Below are 18,164 nucleotides of genomic sequence, written 5' to 3'. Positions count from 1 at the left end.
CAAAATAAAAATACAGTAAGCTCTCATTTGTGGGAAAGATATCAAAAGTTATGACTCATTAAAAGCTTACTGTAATTGTACTGTACATTAATCTAAACTCTGCATTGCATGTATTTCTTATATTAATTTGTTTTTTGTTGCTATTATAAAAATGGATACCATTTTGTGTAGTTGTTTGCCATTTCCGTTTCCCATGACAATGCTCTTGTTTCTGTGAAGGTGAGAGAAATGTCTGAGCGTGTGCTGAGAGCTCTGGTTCTGCCCACCTTTGTCTGGCTCCTCCTGCCGTTGTTGCTCCTCCTCCTCACACTGCCCCCTGGTTGCCATGGCAGCAGGATCCTGGTGTTCCCTATAGACGGCAGCCACTGGGTCAACATGGAGGTTCTGGTGAAGGAACTCCATGGGCGTGGCCACCAGATGACTGTGATACGACAGGCTGACAGCTGGTTCATCAGGGAGCGTTCTCCACACTACACCTCAGTCACAGTGAAACTGGGGGTTACAGCGTTCGACCTGAACTTTTTTGAGCAGGCGATGCGTAATGTCCTGGAGGGCCGCAGGAAAGGTTGGGTGGTGGGCAACCTGGTCCAGATCAGAGAGCTGGTGTCCATTCTGAGAGCTGCCCACAGCGCCACCCGCACCATGCTCTCCATTATGCTGGAGGACTGGGCCCTGATGGCAGAGCTCAAGGACTCAAGCTTTGATCTCATGCTCACGGACCCCGGCATTCCTGCTGGTATCATCTTAGCGCATTTCCTCAACCTGCCCATGGTCTACAATGTGCGCTGGATGAGCTTTGGAGAGGGCCATTTCTCCATAGCCCCCTCTCCTATCTCTTATGTGCCTGTACCAGGGTCTGGGCTCACTGACAACATGGGTTTCCTCCAGAGGACACAGAACCTCATACATTACATAATCAACCTCCTCCAGGAGCGCCTGTTGGTGCTACCCATTTACAGTGACATACTGGATCAGCATTTCCCCCCAGGGACTGACCTGCTGGCCATGCAGCAGTCAGCTGACATGTGGCTGATGAGGGTGGACTTTGTATTTGAGTTCCCGCGGCCCACTATGCCTAATGTGGCCTACATAGGGGGGTTCCAGTGCCGACCGGCTAACCCACTGCCTGGGAAGCTGGAGGCCTTCATGCAGAGCTCTGGGGAGCATGGAGTGGTGGTGATGTCCCTGGGCACCCTGATCTCTGCTCTGCCTGAGGAGGTGACTGAGGCTGTCGCTGCCGCCTTCGCCCAACTGCCACAGAAGGTGGTATGGAAGTTAATGGGAAAAATACCATCCTCTCTAGGGAACAACACACTGCTGCTGGACTGGCTCCCCCAGAACGACCTCCTGGGCCACCCAAAGACCCGCGCCTTCGTGGTCCACGGAGGCACCAACAGTGTCTATGAGGCCCTCTACCATGGTGTCCCTGTGCTGGGCCTGCCTCTGCTGTTTGACCAGCAGGACAACCTGGTGCGTCTGCAAGCCAGGGGAGCGGCCCAGGTGCTGGATGCAGCCACACTCACGGAATGGGAGTTCCTGGAGGCGTTGCAGGACATCCTAAAGAACCCCTCTTACCAGCGCAGCATGAAGAGACTTTCCAGCCTACACAGAGACCAGCCTTTACATCCACTGGATCGTGCAGCCTTCTGGGTTGAGTATGTGATCAGGAACAAAGGAGCGTCCCACCTCCGTACTGACGCCTACAGCATGCCATGGTACTCCTACTACAGCCTGGATGTGGTGGCCTTACTACTAACCATCCCACTGGGCTCTGTAGGGGCTCTGTTCTCCTTTGTCAGAGTGCTACTTAAACGAAGGTCCAAGAAGACAATGCCCCATCCAGGGAACACAAAGATAGAGAACAGACATGAACCAGACTCAAAGAGAGTGGGAAACACACCTCAACAAGATAAAAAGAAAACAGAGAAAATGTTCCATGCAGATAGGAAGAAAACAGAGAAAACCCAGACCGTGAAGAGCAAAGGAAAGTAAACTGGGAGACCTACTGGTCCAAACAAAATAAGTTGTACTGTATTTCTTACTCACAATTCGGTGTGGATCAAATGCAAAAGGTAAACAATACTGGTACATAATACAAGTTTTTTAGTGCATTGTCCCATACATTTGTTTGCTGTCACATATTTGTTTGCTCAAATAAAGCTTACTAGTGATGAAATACCTGTCTGAAATGTATGGAGCAGCATGAAACATGCTGAAAATGAAATTGTCTAGTATTATTTTGTCAATATTCTAAGACAAATCTAAAAACAAAATTTGAATTATTGATACATTTGATTTTTGAGTGCATGAAATATAAAAAAATAATAACGGAATTTACATGTTTTAAGTAAATTGGTGATGGATTAGCAATGCATCTAATAATTAAAAAGAAAGAAAGAAACGTCTGAAATGATTATTTACTATTTATTTACTATATAGATACTGTACAAATGTACTTACAATGTCTTTCCCTCTCATTTAGGTGTAACATTTTAGGGCAAAACAAACAGTCATCGTCTCAGCATGTCTAGACTGGTGTTGTAAATTTAAGCCACCACAGTCATCGTGTCAGCATGTCTAGACTGGTGTTGTAAATTTAAGCCACCACAGCATTCACTTTGGTCTTTGATATCTACACTTATTTTGTCATTAATCATCGTCATATCTGGTAATGGTAAACTATTTCATGCATGTGGTCAATGATATTGCATTCACTTGATTCATAAGAAAAGCATCTCAATCTTTTCTCACAAACGCACGCACACACACACACAAACTGAAAAGAAAAAAGAAAAGTTAACATATTGTCACGATCGCTTAAGGAGGAGGACCAATGCGCAGCGTTGAATGCGTACATATTATTTATTAAACAGATCACCCGATCAAAAGAACGAACGAAACGTGAAGTCCTTCGATACACACAAACCAAAAGGAACAAGAAACCACAACACAAAGTGAAAAGACAGATAGTTAAATATGGCTCCCAATCAGAGACAACCAGCTGACACTCGTTGCCTCTGATTGGGAGTCACTCAGGCCCACATAGATATACAAACATAGATTACATACCCTGGCTCAACATAACATAGTCCCCAGAGCCAGGGCGTGACAGTACCCCACCCCAAAGGCGCGGACTCCGACCGCGCCAAACAACCACAACAGGGGAGGGACCGGGTGGGCACTCCGCCTCGGCGGCGGATCCGGCTCCGGACATGACCCAGGCACGGGTTGTGCTGGACTGACGAAACGCACCACAGACTTGGTGCGGAGAGCAGGCACGGGCCGTGCCGGACTGACGACGCACACCACTGGCTTGGTGCGGGGAGCTTGGATGGGCCGGACTGGGCTGGCGACGCGCACCACAAACTTGGTGCGGAGAGCAGGAACGGGCCGGGCTGGGCTGTCGACGCACACCGTAGGCTTGGTGCGTGGAGTAGGAACGGGCCGAACCGGGCTGACGACGCGCACCACAGACTTGGTGCGGAGAGCAGGAACGGGCCGGACAGGGCTGACGAAACGCACCACAGACTTGGTGCGGAGAACAGGCACGGGCCGTGCCGGACTGACGACGCACCCCACTGGCTTGGTGTGGGGAGCAGGAGCGGGCCGAGCAGGGCTGTCGAAGCGCACCCCTGACTTGGTGCGGGGAGCAGGAACGAGCCGAGCCGGGCTGACGACGCACACCACTGGCTTGGTGTGGGGAGCAGGAGCGGGCCGAGCCGGGCTGTCGAAGCGCACCCCTGACTTGGTGCGGGGAGCAGGAACGGGCCGATCCGGGCTGACGAAACGCACCACAGACTTGGTGCGGGGAGCAGGAATGGGCCGGACCGGGCTGGCGACGCGCACCACCGACTTGGTACAGAGAGCAGGAACGGGCCGGACAGGGCTGACGACGCGCACCACAGGCTCGGTGCGAGAGGCAGGAACAGGCCGAACCGTACTGGGGACACACGCCACTGGCCCTATGCAGGGATCAGGAACGGGCCGGACCGGACTGGTAATACACCCCAGTACCTCTCGCCGTGCCTCCACACTTTCCCTCTCCTCTGTGACCAGTGGCCCCCTTAACCTGGCGGCCTCCTCTGCACACCCGCTGGACCGCTCCATCGCGGCCTCCAGCTGCCCCGTCGTCCACGTCGTGAGCCCCCCCCTAAAAAATTTCTGGGGTTCTCTCCTCCCCGTGGACCAGGCCTCCCTAGTTCTCGCCAGACTCTCACTCCACTGCTTCAAAGTCCAACCTTTCTGCTCTTCGCTTGGCTGGGCCCAGTTGAGACTCCTACTCCACTGATCCCAGGTCCATCCACTCTCCTCTTCACGCTGCTTGGTCCTGTCTTGGTGGTTTCTTCTGTCACGATCGCTTAAGGAGGAGGACCAATGCGCAGCGTTGAATGCGTACATATTATTTATTAAACAGATCACCCGATCAAAACAACGAACGAAACGTGAAGTCCTTCGATACACACAAACCAAAAGGAACAAGAAACCACAACACAAAGTGAAAAGACCGATAGTTAAATATGGCTCCCAATCAGAGACAACCAGCTGACACTCGTTGCCTCTGATTGGGAGTCACTCAGGCCCACATAGATATACAAACATAGATTACATACCCTGGCTCAACATAACATAGTCCCCAGAGCCAGGGCGTGACACATATCGATGTGATCATTTTTTAAATAAAAGCCCAGTCCAAAAAATATGATTGTTGGTTGTCGAGAAAGCATGTTTCATGTTGTGAAACTCAGTTTTGACTGTTGAACTCTTTGTAGCATCCACAATGGCATTACTGTCCATCACCTGTTGTCCCGCTGACTCTACAGTACTGATCATCTCTTACTGCATCTCCAAAGCTGAATATTTACTACAGTATGTGTAGTAACCTTGTATATTTATGTTTACTATTATCTTACTTTTTTTAACATACAGGAGTAATTAGGGTTGAGTGACTTGCTCAAGGGCACATCAACAGATTTTTCATCTAGTCGGCTCGGAGATTCGAACCAGCAACCCTACCAGCCGCCCATGTTAATATTATGTTTCAATCTAAGAAAGCATCCCAAGTCACTGCAGTTTAATAGCCAGGAAACAGCCCCGCTTGAGGAGAATGGACTCAAGACACTATGTCTATCAGTTCCATCAGAAACACAGGAACACTGGGACACTTCAGGAGGGTTTTCCCACTGACGTAGTAAACCTTGGCCGATTAAGTCAAAATAAGTATTCAGGAAAAGGTCAGGGGACTAGGTTTGAGTCTTGTTGAAATATAAGTGAGTACAGAAACAATGTCAATAGAATAGAATCTGTAGTTAGTACACAGTGGAAATGGTTACACATTTCATACAAACATTTATAAGTTGTGATCTAAAGATACATTCCACAGAACATTGATGTGGACAGTCTACATTTCTAAATGGAATTGATCTTATCCATGTCCAGACAGTGCTGTCTGCAACATGTTGGTTTGATGGTGTTTCATGACAGACAGTGGTATGATAATAATAAACAGAAAAAACAGTTCAACAGTGCGTCTTTACAACACTATTTTAGATAACATGAGCAACACACATGGTCTGTGTTGCAAGCCATGTCTCTCGATGTCCTATATAAAGGATAGGTCCTCACTGTGATGCTAGACAATCAATCAGTCTGATAGACCAACTAGCCAAATATAATAGAACTGATATCTGACTGGATTAGCTTCTGTGACCAAAGGTCTGTCTGTTTGTATGTTTATCCTTCCTGTGTCCAGCATCTGGTCCACCTGTCGTCCATGCTGGGATTGTGGGTGGTTATGATCAGTGGCAATTTTAACATGTACATTTTGGTGAGGCAAACTCCCCCCAAAAATGTTTGATGCATACCAGCAAAGCCACTACACAACACAACACTAAACAATACATTAATTGCACTATAACGGTGACAAACGGTACCCACAAACTGTTAGGGCCTACATAAAGCTGTCCCAACAGCAGAGCTTTCTTTTCAACACCATAGAGGGAATCCTTACCACTGCTACACCTGGCTATCAGCGGAGCCTGGTCTGGCAGCAAAACAGTTCATTCAGCCTCATTTACTGCCTTTAAAAAAAACATAGCTGATATGGACGACTTGCTTAAACAAATGTGGTTTCTACTGACAATTGAGATGTACAAACTATGGCATAAGGGGACGACGAGCGGATAAGAGGCAATCCGTAATTTCGATTAAGACATTAATGAGCGAACTAAGACGGACATAGTCAATAAAACTATTTGTTCAGCACTTTTGAAATGTACAGCGACACAATTCAGAACATGGGCCATTCTTACAGTATTCTCCCTGTACACCATGTCAGAACTGTAGGATAAATAAAGGGGCCATATAAGCAAACAATGAAAGCTCTTACAATATTCGATGATGCCATTTCTCTAAAACAGGTGCACCACCAACAGTTAACAGCTTACTACACAACATACACTTGGTATTTTTTTCTTCGCTACAGTATACATTTCTCCCTGGCATATTACATCATTTATGCAGCAGCATACAATACATTTTTGGACTCACCTTGTTGTGCTGTGCTCACTTAAACGGGAAGGTGGCACGGCGGTCCTTCGCGGGCAAATTCTTTCATCAAACTTTGGCATCGAAGTCTGGCATTCTCTGGATGTTTGGTGCTTTCAAGACCACTGGGAACTCTGAAAAAAAACAAGGTTGAATCATGACGTCAGTAATCTTCAGGTCGGAGCTCTAGAAATAGTTTTTTTACATTGTTTACAAATTGATATGTGACATGTATTAATGCCAAAATAACATGCAAAACAGGCAACCAATTATTATTATTATTATTATTTATTTATTTTTGCTTAAGAGGTGGGGCTCAAAACAGGTGGGGCTCTGCCCCACCTGCCCTGAATGACGGGTCGCCACTGGTCATGATGCTAAAGCAGTGTTCTGGGACCCTATCGTTGCTCTGGTGAAACGAAATAAACATTGATCTCTCCACTGTGGTGGTACACTGCTGAACCAAAGATGGGTTCTTACAGCAGCACACTGTTATAAACCGTAAGAAATGGGAAGGAAGGATTGTTTGGGGTGCTTAAAAGCAAAATATCAAAATGTAAAAAAAGTGCAATGATGAAAAAGCAAAAGGAGAGTTCTGTTCCTAACTTGAGTTGTTGTTCAAAAGTATACCTTGGATGCTAGCTGTGAGAGGTGGGACATCTTAGATTATCTGATCTCCCTGTTGGCGAGCTCATCAAGCATCCCCAATACGTTTCTTTGAAACAAGGAAATTACATTGCCCTTAGCCAGCTGGACAGAGAGGTTGGCTTCCAAAGACACTTCCCCATCTTGGCTGACCAGGGAGATGTATTTGATGGAGGCTGCTGGGTTGCTGGCTGGAGCAATATTCAAGAAAATGGTGATGAATTGTATGTGTTACTATGTTGCTCTGGAATAAAGGAATGAATGAATGAATGAATTATATTTATTGATTTATCCCCAGAAGGGTAAATTGGGTTTGTTTCCAGCAGTAGACACAGAGACAGTACAGTCACATGCATACATCAGACCACAACAGAGACATGATCATTCTCTGTAAATTACAAATATCAATAGAATAAACTACACAATGACAAAATAAAATAAAAATAACCTATGAGCTCTAACCAACCTATCACAGGATCTTTCTTCAACTTTTTCCTATTCATTATTTTTATTTTTATTTGCCACCACCAAAGATGCTTCAGGAAGTGTATGCTCCAGTTGTGTCTAATAACATCTGTTGGAAAACTTACAGTGAGGGAAAAAAGTATTTGATCCCCTGCTGATTTTGTACATTTGCCCACTGACAAAGAAATGATCAGTCTATAATTTTAATGGTAGGTTTATTTGAACAGTGAGAGACAGAATAACAACAACAAAAAATCCAGAAAAATGCATGTCAAAGATGTTATAAATTGATTTGCATTTTAATGAGGGAAATAAGTATTTGACCCCCTCTCAATCAGAAAGATTTCTGGCTCCCAGGTATCTTTAATACAGGTAACGAGCTGAGATTAGGAGCACACTCTTAAAGGGAGTGCTCCTAATCTCAGCTTGGACCCTGGAATGTACCCTGGAATCAGACCCACCAGCTGGTAGAGCATGGCGCTTGTAACGCCAAGGTAGTGGGTTCGATCCCCGGGACCACCCATACACAAAAAAAATGTATGCACGCATGACTGTAAGTCGCTTTGGATAAAAGCGTCTGCTAAATGGCATTTTAATTTTAATGTGTCCAGGTGGGATGGTCCATGACACCTGCAACGTTAGTCTATCACTCAGTGAAAATTCAGACTTGAGATAAGTTGACTTAACATGGACTTTAGTTTAAAAATTCCATGTTATATATACTTATTTCAAGTCTGCCCAAGCAAAGAAAATAAATATATTTTAATGTATTACAAGTATACCGAAATATACTACAAATTCAAATAATATACTTAAAATATGAAATGTATTTTTCTAGTATATCTTAAGTATACTATAAATAAAATATCATTAAACTTCAACACACTTATTAAAAGTGTACTTTATATTAATCGTTTTTGTTCAGTCTTTTAGTATACTATAAATATGCTATCATCAACCTTCAATACACTTATTAAAATTGTACTTTAAATTAAATGTTATTCAGTCTTTAAGTATACTATGTGGTCACTATCATTAAACTTAAACACACTCATTAATATGGTACTTCAATTTCAAACGCTTTAATTGTAATTTTGTATATTAATTCAAAATACACTTGGAGTTGTTTTTAAGTTGAAGCCTTGATTTTATTTTATTAAACTCTGCTTGTGAGTAATCAAGTACACCATAAAAATACAGTGCCTTGCAAAAGTATTCATACCCCTTGTATTTCTTCAAATGTTATTGTGTAAAAAAGTGGGATTAAAATTGAGTTAATTGTCATTTGTTGTTAACAATGAATAAAAAATACTCTGTAATGTCAAAGTGGAAGAAATGTTTTCCAAAAATGTAAGTATTCAGCATATTTGTTTAGGCAAGCCTACATTAGTTCAGGAGTAAAATTTGGCTTAACAAATCACATAATGTTACTGTTATGGACTGTGCGAAATAATAGAGGTTGACATAATTTTTTAAATTAATAACCCTTCCTCTGTCCCCCATACACACAACATATGTAAGGTCCCTCAGTCAAGTATTGAATTTCAAGCACACATTTTCTTTTACTTTTTCTGGCATTTAGTAGACGCTCTCATCCAGAGCGACTTACAGGAGCAATTAGGGTTAAGTGCCTTGCTCAAGGGCACATCGACAGATTTTTTACCTAGTCGGCTCGGGGATTACAACCAGCGACCTTTCGGTTACTGGCACAACGCTCTTAACCACTAAGCTACCTGCCATATCCAACTACAAAGACCAGGGAGCCTTTCGAAAGCCTCATAAAAGGGCAGTGATTGGTAGATCGGCAACAATATAAAATCAGACATTGAATATCTCTTTAAGCATGGTCAAGTTAATAATTATGCTGTGGATTATGTATTAAACCCCCCAGACACATCAAAGATACAGTCGTCCTTCTGAACTGAGCTGCAGGAAAGGAATGAAACTGCTCAGGGATGTTACCATGAGGCCATTGGTGATTGTAAAACAGTTACAGAGTTCAATGGCTGTGATGTGAGAAAACTGAGGATGGATCAACAACATTGTAGTGACTCCACAATAATGATTTAAATGACAGAGTGAAAATAATAATACAAATATACAGAGCATACATCTTGTATGCAACAAGGCACTAAAGTAATCCTGCAAAAAAAAAATGTTTTGGCCTAAATGCAAAGCCTGGGCTCTCTCTGTAATTCCGACCCAATTTTCTGGCTACCCAAGATGAAACGCCGGCGCCGGCATTACAGAGGCAAGAGAGGGCGGATCCTGGTGAGATTAAGGCGAAGGGAAAACCCGGCCACCTCTTCCCTCCATCTTGATAATAAGATGGATGACCTCCGATCGTGGGTTTGCTACCAACGGGACTCTCGGAACTGCAGTATTCTTTGCTTTTCAGGGGGTGGGGGGGGGGGGGGGGGGTTGCCTCTTCATCAACACCAACAGTGGAAGTTTCAACCCAATGTTCACCCTCTTTTTAACATTTAACATTTAAGTCATTTAGCAGACGCTCTTATAAAGAGAGACTTACAAATTGGTGCATTCAATTTATGACAGCCAGTGGGACAACCACCCAATTTGTATTTTATTTTATTATTTATTTTATATTTATTTTATTTTTTATTTATTTTATTTTACGAACTGTACAAGGCTTTAAACAAGCAGGAAAAACCTACACCCAGAGGCCACCTTTCTGGTTGCCGGCGATTATATTAATTAAGACGTGATGCCCAAATTCCATCAACACGTCTCCAACGCCACTAGGGGGCGATAAAGTCCTAGACCATTGCTATTCTACCCACAATCAAGCATACAAGGCCCTCCCTCGTCCGCCATTCGGCAAATCAGATCATGACTCCGTACTCTTGCTTCCTGTTTACAAGTAGAAACTGAAACATAAAGTACCCGCCATTCGCGACGTTGAGAAATTGTCACCATAATCAGAGGTTATGCTACAGGACTGCTTTGCTAGCGCTGTTTGGAATATGTTTAGAGACTCCGCCGATAACATTGATGAGCTAACCACCCCCGTCACCGGCTTCATTAGAAAATGCATCGGTGACGTTGTACCAACGGTGAGGGTTCGTTGCTTCCCCAACAAAAGCCCAGGATTAACACAGAGGTTGGCGCTAGACTAAATAACAGGACTACTGCACACAGAGCTATCGTAGACAACCCTGATGCTACGGCCGAGGACAGGAATAAGTACAAGAAGTCCCAATATGACCTCCGCAGAGTCATCAAACGAGCAAAAGGACAATATAGGAATAAGGTGGAATCATATTACGCAGGCTCCGACGCCTGCCGCATGTGGTAGGGGCTACAGTCCATACGGATTACAAAGAAAGACCCAACCGCCCTGTAGCACTCACTTCTGTAATCATAAAGTGCTTTGAGAGACTGGTTATGGCACACATTAACTCCACCACCCTAGACCCACTCCAATTTGCATACTGCCCCAACAGATCCATAGACGACATAATTTCAATAGCATTCCACACTGCCCTCACCCTCCTAGATAAGAGAAATACCTACAGTGGGGGGGGGAAAGTATTCAGTCAGCCACCAATTGTGCAAGTTCTCCCACTTAAAAAGATGAGAGAGGCCTGTAATTTTCATCATAGGTACATGTCAACTATGACAGACAAATTGAGAGAGAAAAAATCCAGAAAATCACATTGTAGGATTTTTTATGAATTTATTTGCAAATTATGGTGGAAAATAAGTATTTGGTCACCTACAAACAAGCAAGATTTCTGGCTCTCACAGACCTGTAACTTCTTCTTTAAGAGGCTCCTCTGTCCTCCACTCGTTACCTGTATTAATGGCACCTGTTTGAACTTGTTATCAGTATAAAAGACACCTGTCCACAACCTCAAACAGTCACACTCCAAACTCCACTATGGCCAAGACCAAAGAGCTGTCAAAGGACACCAGAAACAAAATTGTAGACCTGCACCAGGCTGGGAAGACTGAATCTGCAATAGGTAAGCAGCTTGGTTTGAAGAAATCAACTGTGGGAGCAATTATTAGGAAATGGAAGACATACAAGACCACTGATAATCTCCCTCGATCTGGGGCTCCACACAAGATCTCACCCCGTGGGGTCAAAATGATCACAAGAACGGTGAGCAAAAATCCCAGAACCACACGGGGGGACCTAGTGAATGACCTGCAGAGAGCTGGGACCAAAGTAACAAAGCCTACCATCAGTAACACACTACGCCGCCAGGGACTCAAATCCTGCAGTGCCAGACGTGTCCCCCTGCTTAAGCCAGTACATGTCCAGGCCTGTCTGAAGTTTGCTAGAGTGCATTTGGATGATCCAGAAGAGGATTGGGAGAATGTCATATGGTCAGATGAAACCAAAATATAACTTTTTGGTAAAAACTCAACTCGTCGTGTTTGGAGGACAAAGAATGCTGAGTTGCATCCAAAGAACACCATACCTACTGTGAAGCATGGGGGTGGAAACATCATGCTTTGGGCTGTTTTTCTGCAAAGGGACCAGGACGACTGATCCGTGTAAAGGAAAGAATGAATGGGGCCATGTATCTTGAGATTTTGAGTGAAAACCTCCTTCCATCAGCAAGGGCATTGAAGATGAAACGTGGCTGGGTCTTTCAGCATGACAATGATCCCAAACACACTGCCCGGTCAACAAAGGAGTGGCTTCGTAAGAAGCATTTCAAGGTCCTGGAGTGGCCTAGCCAGTCTCCAGATCTCAACCCCATAGAAAATATTTGGAGGGAGTTGAAAGTCTGTGTTGCCCAGCGACAGCACCAAAACATCACTGCTCTAGAGGAAATCTGCATGGAGGAATGGGCCAAAATACCAGCAACAGTGTGTGAAAACCTTGTGAAGACTTACAGAAAACGTTTGACCTGTGTCATTGCCAACAAAGGGTATTAAACAAAGTATTGAGAAACTTTTGTTATTGACCAAATACTTATTTTCCACCATAATTTGCAAATAAATTCATTAAAAATCCTACAATGTGATTCTCTGGATTTTTTTTCCTCATTTTGTCTGTCATAGTTGACGTGTACCTATGATGAAAATTACAGGCCTCTCATCTTTTTAAGTGGGAGAACTTGCACAATTGGTGGCTGACTAAATACTTTTCTTCCCCACTGTATGTGAGAATGCTGTTCATTGACTACAGCTCAGCGTACAACACCATTGTCCCCTCCAAGCTCGTCATCAAGCTCAGGATTCTGGGTCTGAACACATCCCTCTGCAACTGGATCCTGGACTTCCTGACGGACTGACCCAGGTGGTGAGGGTAGGCAACATCACCTCCGCCACGCTGGCCCCACAGGGGTTTGTGCTTATTCCCTTCCTGTACTCCCTGTTCACCCACGACTGCGTGGCCACGCACGACTCCAACACCATCATCAAGTTTGCTGACGACATGACGGTGGTGGGCCTGATCACCTACAGGGAGGAGGTCAGTGACCTGGCAGTGTGGTGCGGGAGCAACAACCTCTTCCCTAACGTCAACAAGACCAAGGAGCAGATCATGTACTACAGGAAACGGGGGGTGGCGAGCATGCCCCCATCCACATTGACGTGGCGGCAGTGGAGCAGGTAGACAGCTTCAAGTTCCTCGGTGTTCAAATCACTGAAGACTTAAAATGGTCCAAACACAAATGCACAGTTGTGAAGAAGGCACGACAGTACCTCTTCCCCATCAGGAGGTTGAAAAAGTTTGGCATGGGCCCTCAAATGGTTCTACAGTTGTACCATTGAGCACATGTTGACTGGCTGCATCACTGCTTGGTATTTACATTTACGTCATTTAGCAGACGCTCTTATCCAGAGCGACTTACAAATTGGTGCATTCAACTTATGACAGCCAGTGTGACAACCACTTTTTCTTTTTTTTAATGGGTGGGGGAGTTATAGAAGGATTACTTGCTGGTATGGCAACAGCACCACCCTCGATCGTAGCCATAGACTATTTTCTCTGCTGGTGCTGGTGCATCAAGTTTGACACCAATAGGCTCTTGAACAGCTTCTATCCCCAAGCAATACGACTGATAAATAGCTTACATTTTAATCATTTAGCGGACGCTCTTATCCGGAGCGACTTACAGTTAGTGCATACATTTTTCTTTCATACTGGTCCCCCGTGGGAAACGAACCCACAACCCTGGCGTTGCAAACGCCATGCTCTACAAACTGAGCTACACGGGACTAACAAAATAGCTACACAGAATATCTGAGTTAACCTTGTTCTGTATTGACCTTTTATTTGCACTGTCTCTATGCACACTCACTGGGCCCTACACGATCACACACACGGTCACTCCAACACATACACAAACACTCACTCCATCAAACACTCACTCCATCATTTGCTCACTCGCACATAATATGCACATACATTTATACTGACTCTACACACCCGCACACCCACTCACATACAAGTTGCTGCTGCTCTGTTTATCTTATATCTTGTTGCCTAGTCCCCTTACCCCTGTACATATCTACCTCCATCACTCGAGTATCCCTGCACATTGTAAATATGGTATTGGAAATTACTTTTAAAATAATTTTAATTAATTATGCTTACCTATTTACTTACTTACTCACTTACTTACTTTATTGTGTATTTCATATTTCTTGGTCTTATTTCTCATGTGTTTTTTTTTTTGAGTTTGCAAGAAAGGCATTTCACTGTACTTGTGCATGTGACATTAAAACTTGAAACTAACCTACAACACAAGGCCAAATCTCCACTGGAGTTGCTTACCAAGAAGACAGTGAATGTTCCTGAGTGACCAAGTTACAGTTTTCACTTAAATCTGCTTGAAAATTGCTTTGTAGCCATGATCACCAACATCTTGACAGAGATTATGAAAAGAATAAAGGGCTCATATTGCAAAAATCCAGGTGTGTAAAGCTCTTAGAGACTTACCCAGGAAGACTCACTGCTGTAATCGCTGCCAACGGTGTTTCTAGCATGTATTGACTCAGGGAGCTGAATACATACACAACAACTACTTTTCAAAAAGAATAATACAAATCTTCCACATTGACAGAGTATTTTGTGTAGATTGTTTACAAAAAATTACAATTAAATCAATTTTAATCGCACTTTGTAACAACAAAATGTGAATAAATCCAAGGGGTATGAATACTTTTGCAAGGCACTGTAGTTTCAGTAAGGGGTTTTGAAGTACTTTCTGAATTCCTGTTCAGAAGAGTGCAGAGAAAGTTGACAATGATAACGATTGTGTGTTGCAAAGCTAAGGAACATGCTTCCTGAGAGTATACTTTTTCTTATCTCAAGAAAATATACTTATGTATACTTTCAAAAAAGTATATTTAACTTAAATGTCCACACAACATATTTAAAGAATTCTGTCAAAAATGCATTGGCACAATAATTTGCATATTCCCCAGCATCCTTTTCTGCAGTTGAAATTTTGATTTATAATATGGTATTGTTCCTCATATTTAGCTTATTCAAATGTTTTTATGTTAATTTTTAAACTGAATAATGTTCTACTTTTACTTACACATTACACATTTTATTGAAATTTTAATTTATCACCGTAATGTGAACAACTAAAGTGTGAAATCCCACAGGTAACAAAATTGTTACTTGAATGTTGCTGCTCCAGTCACACCTGCTTTGTAAATAGCATGTTAACATTGTCTGAGAAGAAGCCTTGGTCAATCAAGGTCATCGTTACATGGCTAATTACAATAGCTCATGTGGTTAGTGAGTAGAAGTGCATTTGTGAAAGTAGACATTGAACATGTTATTACACTTTCTTTTGTGGAGGAAATACAGGAATTTTAATTAAAATACCTTTTTAGAATATTTCTAATTTATTAGAAATATACATACAATGTACATAAGATGTATTGAAAGTAAATGTGTTTACTGGCTTCCAGTTGAAGCTCGCATCTGCTACAAGACCATGGTGCTTGCCTACGGAGCTGGCACCTCCGTACCTTCAGGCTCTGATCAGTCCCTACACCCAAACAAGGGCATTGCGTTCATCCACCTCTGGCCTGCTGGCCCCCCTACCTCTGCGGAAGCACAGTTCCCGCTCAGCCCAGTCAAAACTGTTCGCTGCTCTGGCACCCCAATGGTGGAACAAGCTCCCTCACGACGCCAGGACAGCGGAGTCACTCACACCTTCCGGAGACACTTGAAACCCCACCTCTTTAAGGAATACCTGGGATAGGATAAAGTAATCCTTCTACCCACCCTTACCCCACCCCCCAAAAAAATAATAATATTGTAAAGTGGTTGTCCCACTGGCTATCATAAGGTGAATGCACCAATTTGTAAGTCGCTCTGGATAAGAGCGTCTGCTAAATGACGAAAATGTAAATGTAAATGTGTTTTGCTCTTTATCTAATATACTAAGAATGTACTTAAGTACCAAAAAAGTGTCCCAATTTAGATACTTTTAAATGTATTTAATATAATTAAATGCTAATGAAATGGACATTAAACGCATTAAATGTATTTCAATATATTGTTCCAATTTAGATTATTTTAAATATACTTAAAATATGTTAATGAAGTATAATTTAAGTATTTTTAATTATTACTTTTTTCTGTTTGGGTGAATTGGGCCTTTTATCTATTCCTTCAATTGAATATTGTCCAATTACTTCCAGTCTCTCCAACATTACATTTCCCCTTCTGTTCCCCCTTTCTACCTGACTTCTACCTCAGTTTTCTTCTTCTCTAATCACCCTTTACATTTTCTCCTTGTCCCTCTGGTATGCTGCATGGCCTCTTAAGGTTGCTTTCATCATTGCTAAAATGTAATACAATTACAGCATGATTTGTTAGAAACACCTTTGGCAGCAATTACAGAGGTGAGTCTTCTTTGATATGTCTCTAAGAGCTGTACACACCTGGATTGTACAATATTAGCACTTGTTCTTTTCATAATTCTGCAAGCTTTGTCAAGATGTTGGGGATCATTGCTAGACAACAATTTTCAAGTCTTGCCATAGATCTTCAAGCAGATTGAAGTCAAAACTGTAACTTGGCCACTCAGGAACATTCACTGTCTTCTTGGTAAGCAACTCCAGTGTATAGTTGGCCTTGTGTTATACAGTGAGGGAAAAAAGTATTTGATCCCCTGCTGATTTTGTATGTTTTCCCGCTGACAAAGACATGATCAGTCTATCATTTTAATGGTAGGTTTATTTGATCAGTGAGAGACAGAATAACAACAAAGAAATCCAGAAAAACGCATATCAAAAATGTTATAAATTGATTTGCATTTTAATGAGGGAAATAAGTATTTGACCCCTCTGCAAAACATGACTTAGTACTTGGTGGCAAAACCCTTGTTGGCAATCACAGAGGTCAGACGTTTCTTGTAGTTGGCCACCAGGTTTGCACACATCTCAGGAGGGATTTTGTCCCACTCCTCTTTGCAGATCTTCTCCAAGTCATTAAGGTTTCGAGCCTGACGTTTGGCAACTCAAACCTTCAGCTCCCTCCACAAATGTTCTATGGGATTAAGGTCTGGAGACTGGCTAGGCCACTCCAGGACCTTAATGTGCTTCTTCTTGAGCCACTCCTTTGTTGCCTTGGCCGTGTGTTTTGGGTCATTGTCCTACTGGAATACCCATCCACGACCCATTTTCAATGCCCTGGCTGAGGGAGGGAGGTTCTCACCCAAGATTTGACGGTACATGGCCCTGTCCATCGTCCCTTTGATGCGGTGAAGTTGTCCTGTCCCCTCAGCAGAAAAACACCCCCAAAGCATAATGTTTCCACCTCCATGTTTGACGGTGGGGATGGTGTTCTTGGGGTCATAAGCAGCATTCCTCCTCCTCCAAACACGGCGAGTTGAGTTGATGCCAAAGAGCTCGATTTTGGTCTCATCTTACCACAACACTTTCACCCAGTTCTCCTCTGAATCATTCAGATGTTCATTGGCAAACTTCAGACGGGCCTGTATATGTGCTTTCTTGAGCAGGGGGACCTTGTGGGTGCTGCAGGATTTCTGTCCTTCATGGCGTAGTGTGTTACCAATTGTTTTCTTGGTGACTATGGTCCCAGCTGCCTTGAGATCATTGACAAGATCCTCCCGTGTAGTTCTGGGCTGATTCCTCACCGTTCTCATGATCATTGCAACTCCACGAGGTGAGATCTTGCATGGAGCCCCAGGCCGAGGGAGATTGACAGTTATTTTGTGTTTCTTCTATTTGCGAATAATCGCACCAACTGTTGTCACCTTCTCACCAAGCTGCTTGGCAATGGTCTTGTAGCCCATTCCAGCCTTGTGTAGGTCTACAATCTTGTCCCTGACATCCTTGGAGAGCTCTTTGGTCTTGGCCATGGTGGAGAGTTTGGAATCTGATTGATTGATTGATTGCTTCTGTGGACAGGTGTCTTTTATACAGGTAACAAGCTGAGATTAGGAGTGTGCTCCTAATCTCAGCTCGTTACCTGTATAAAAGACACCTGGGAGCCAGAAATCTTTCTGATTGAGAGGGGGTCAAATACTTATTTCCCTCAT

The 18,164-nt window shown here is 43.4% G+C and overlaps 1 protein-coding gene across 1 annotated transcript; it reads left to right on the top strand.

Moving 5' to 3' along the window:
• Positions 1-228: 228 nt before the first annotated feature.
• ugt5g2 (UDP glucuronosyltransferase 5 family, polypeptide G2) lies at positions 229-1,992 on the top strand (the record flags this gene model as incomplete). Its single annotated transcript, XM_084140566.1, has 1 exon — positions 229-1,992. The coding sequence occupies one exon, from the start codon at positions 229-231 to the stop codon at positions 1,990-1,992; it is 1,764 nt and encodes a 587-aa protein (XP_083996692.1).
• Between the last annotated feature and the right edge of the window lie 16,172 nt (positions 1,993-18,164).

Source organism: Coregonus lavaretus (assembly GCF_964263955.1).
Source record: "Coregonus lavaretus genome assembly, chromosome: 24".
In the NCBI taxonomy this organism is placed as follows: domain Eukaryota; kingdom Metazoa; phylum Chordata; class Actinopteri; order Salmoniformes; family Salmonidae; genus Coregonus; species Coregonus lavaretus.
The sequence above is the reverse complement of the archived record's forward strand: the minus strand, read 5'-3'. Positions and strand labels throughout refer to the sequence as shown.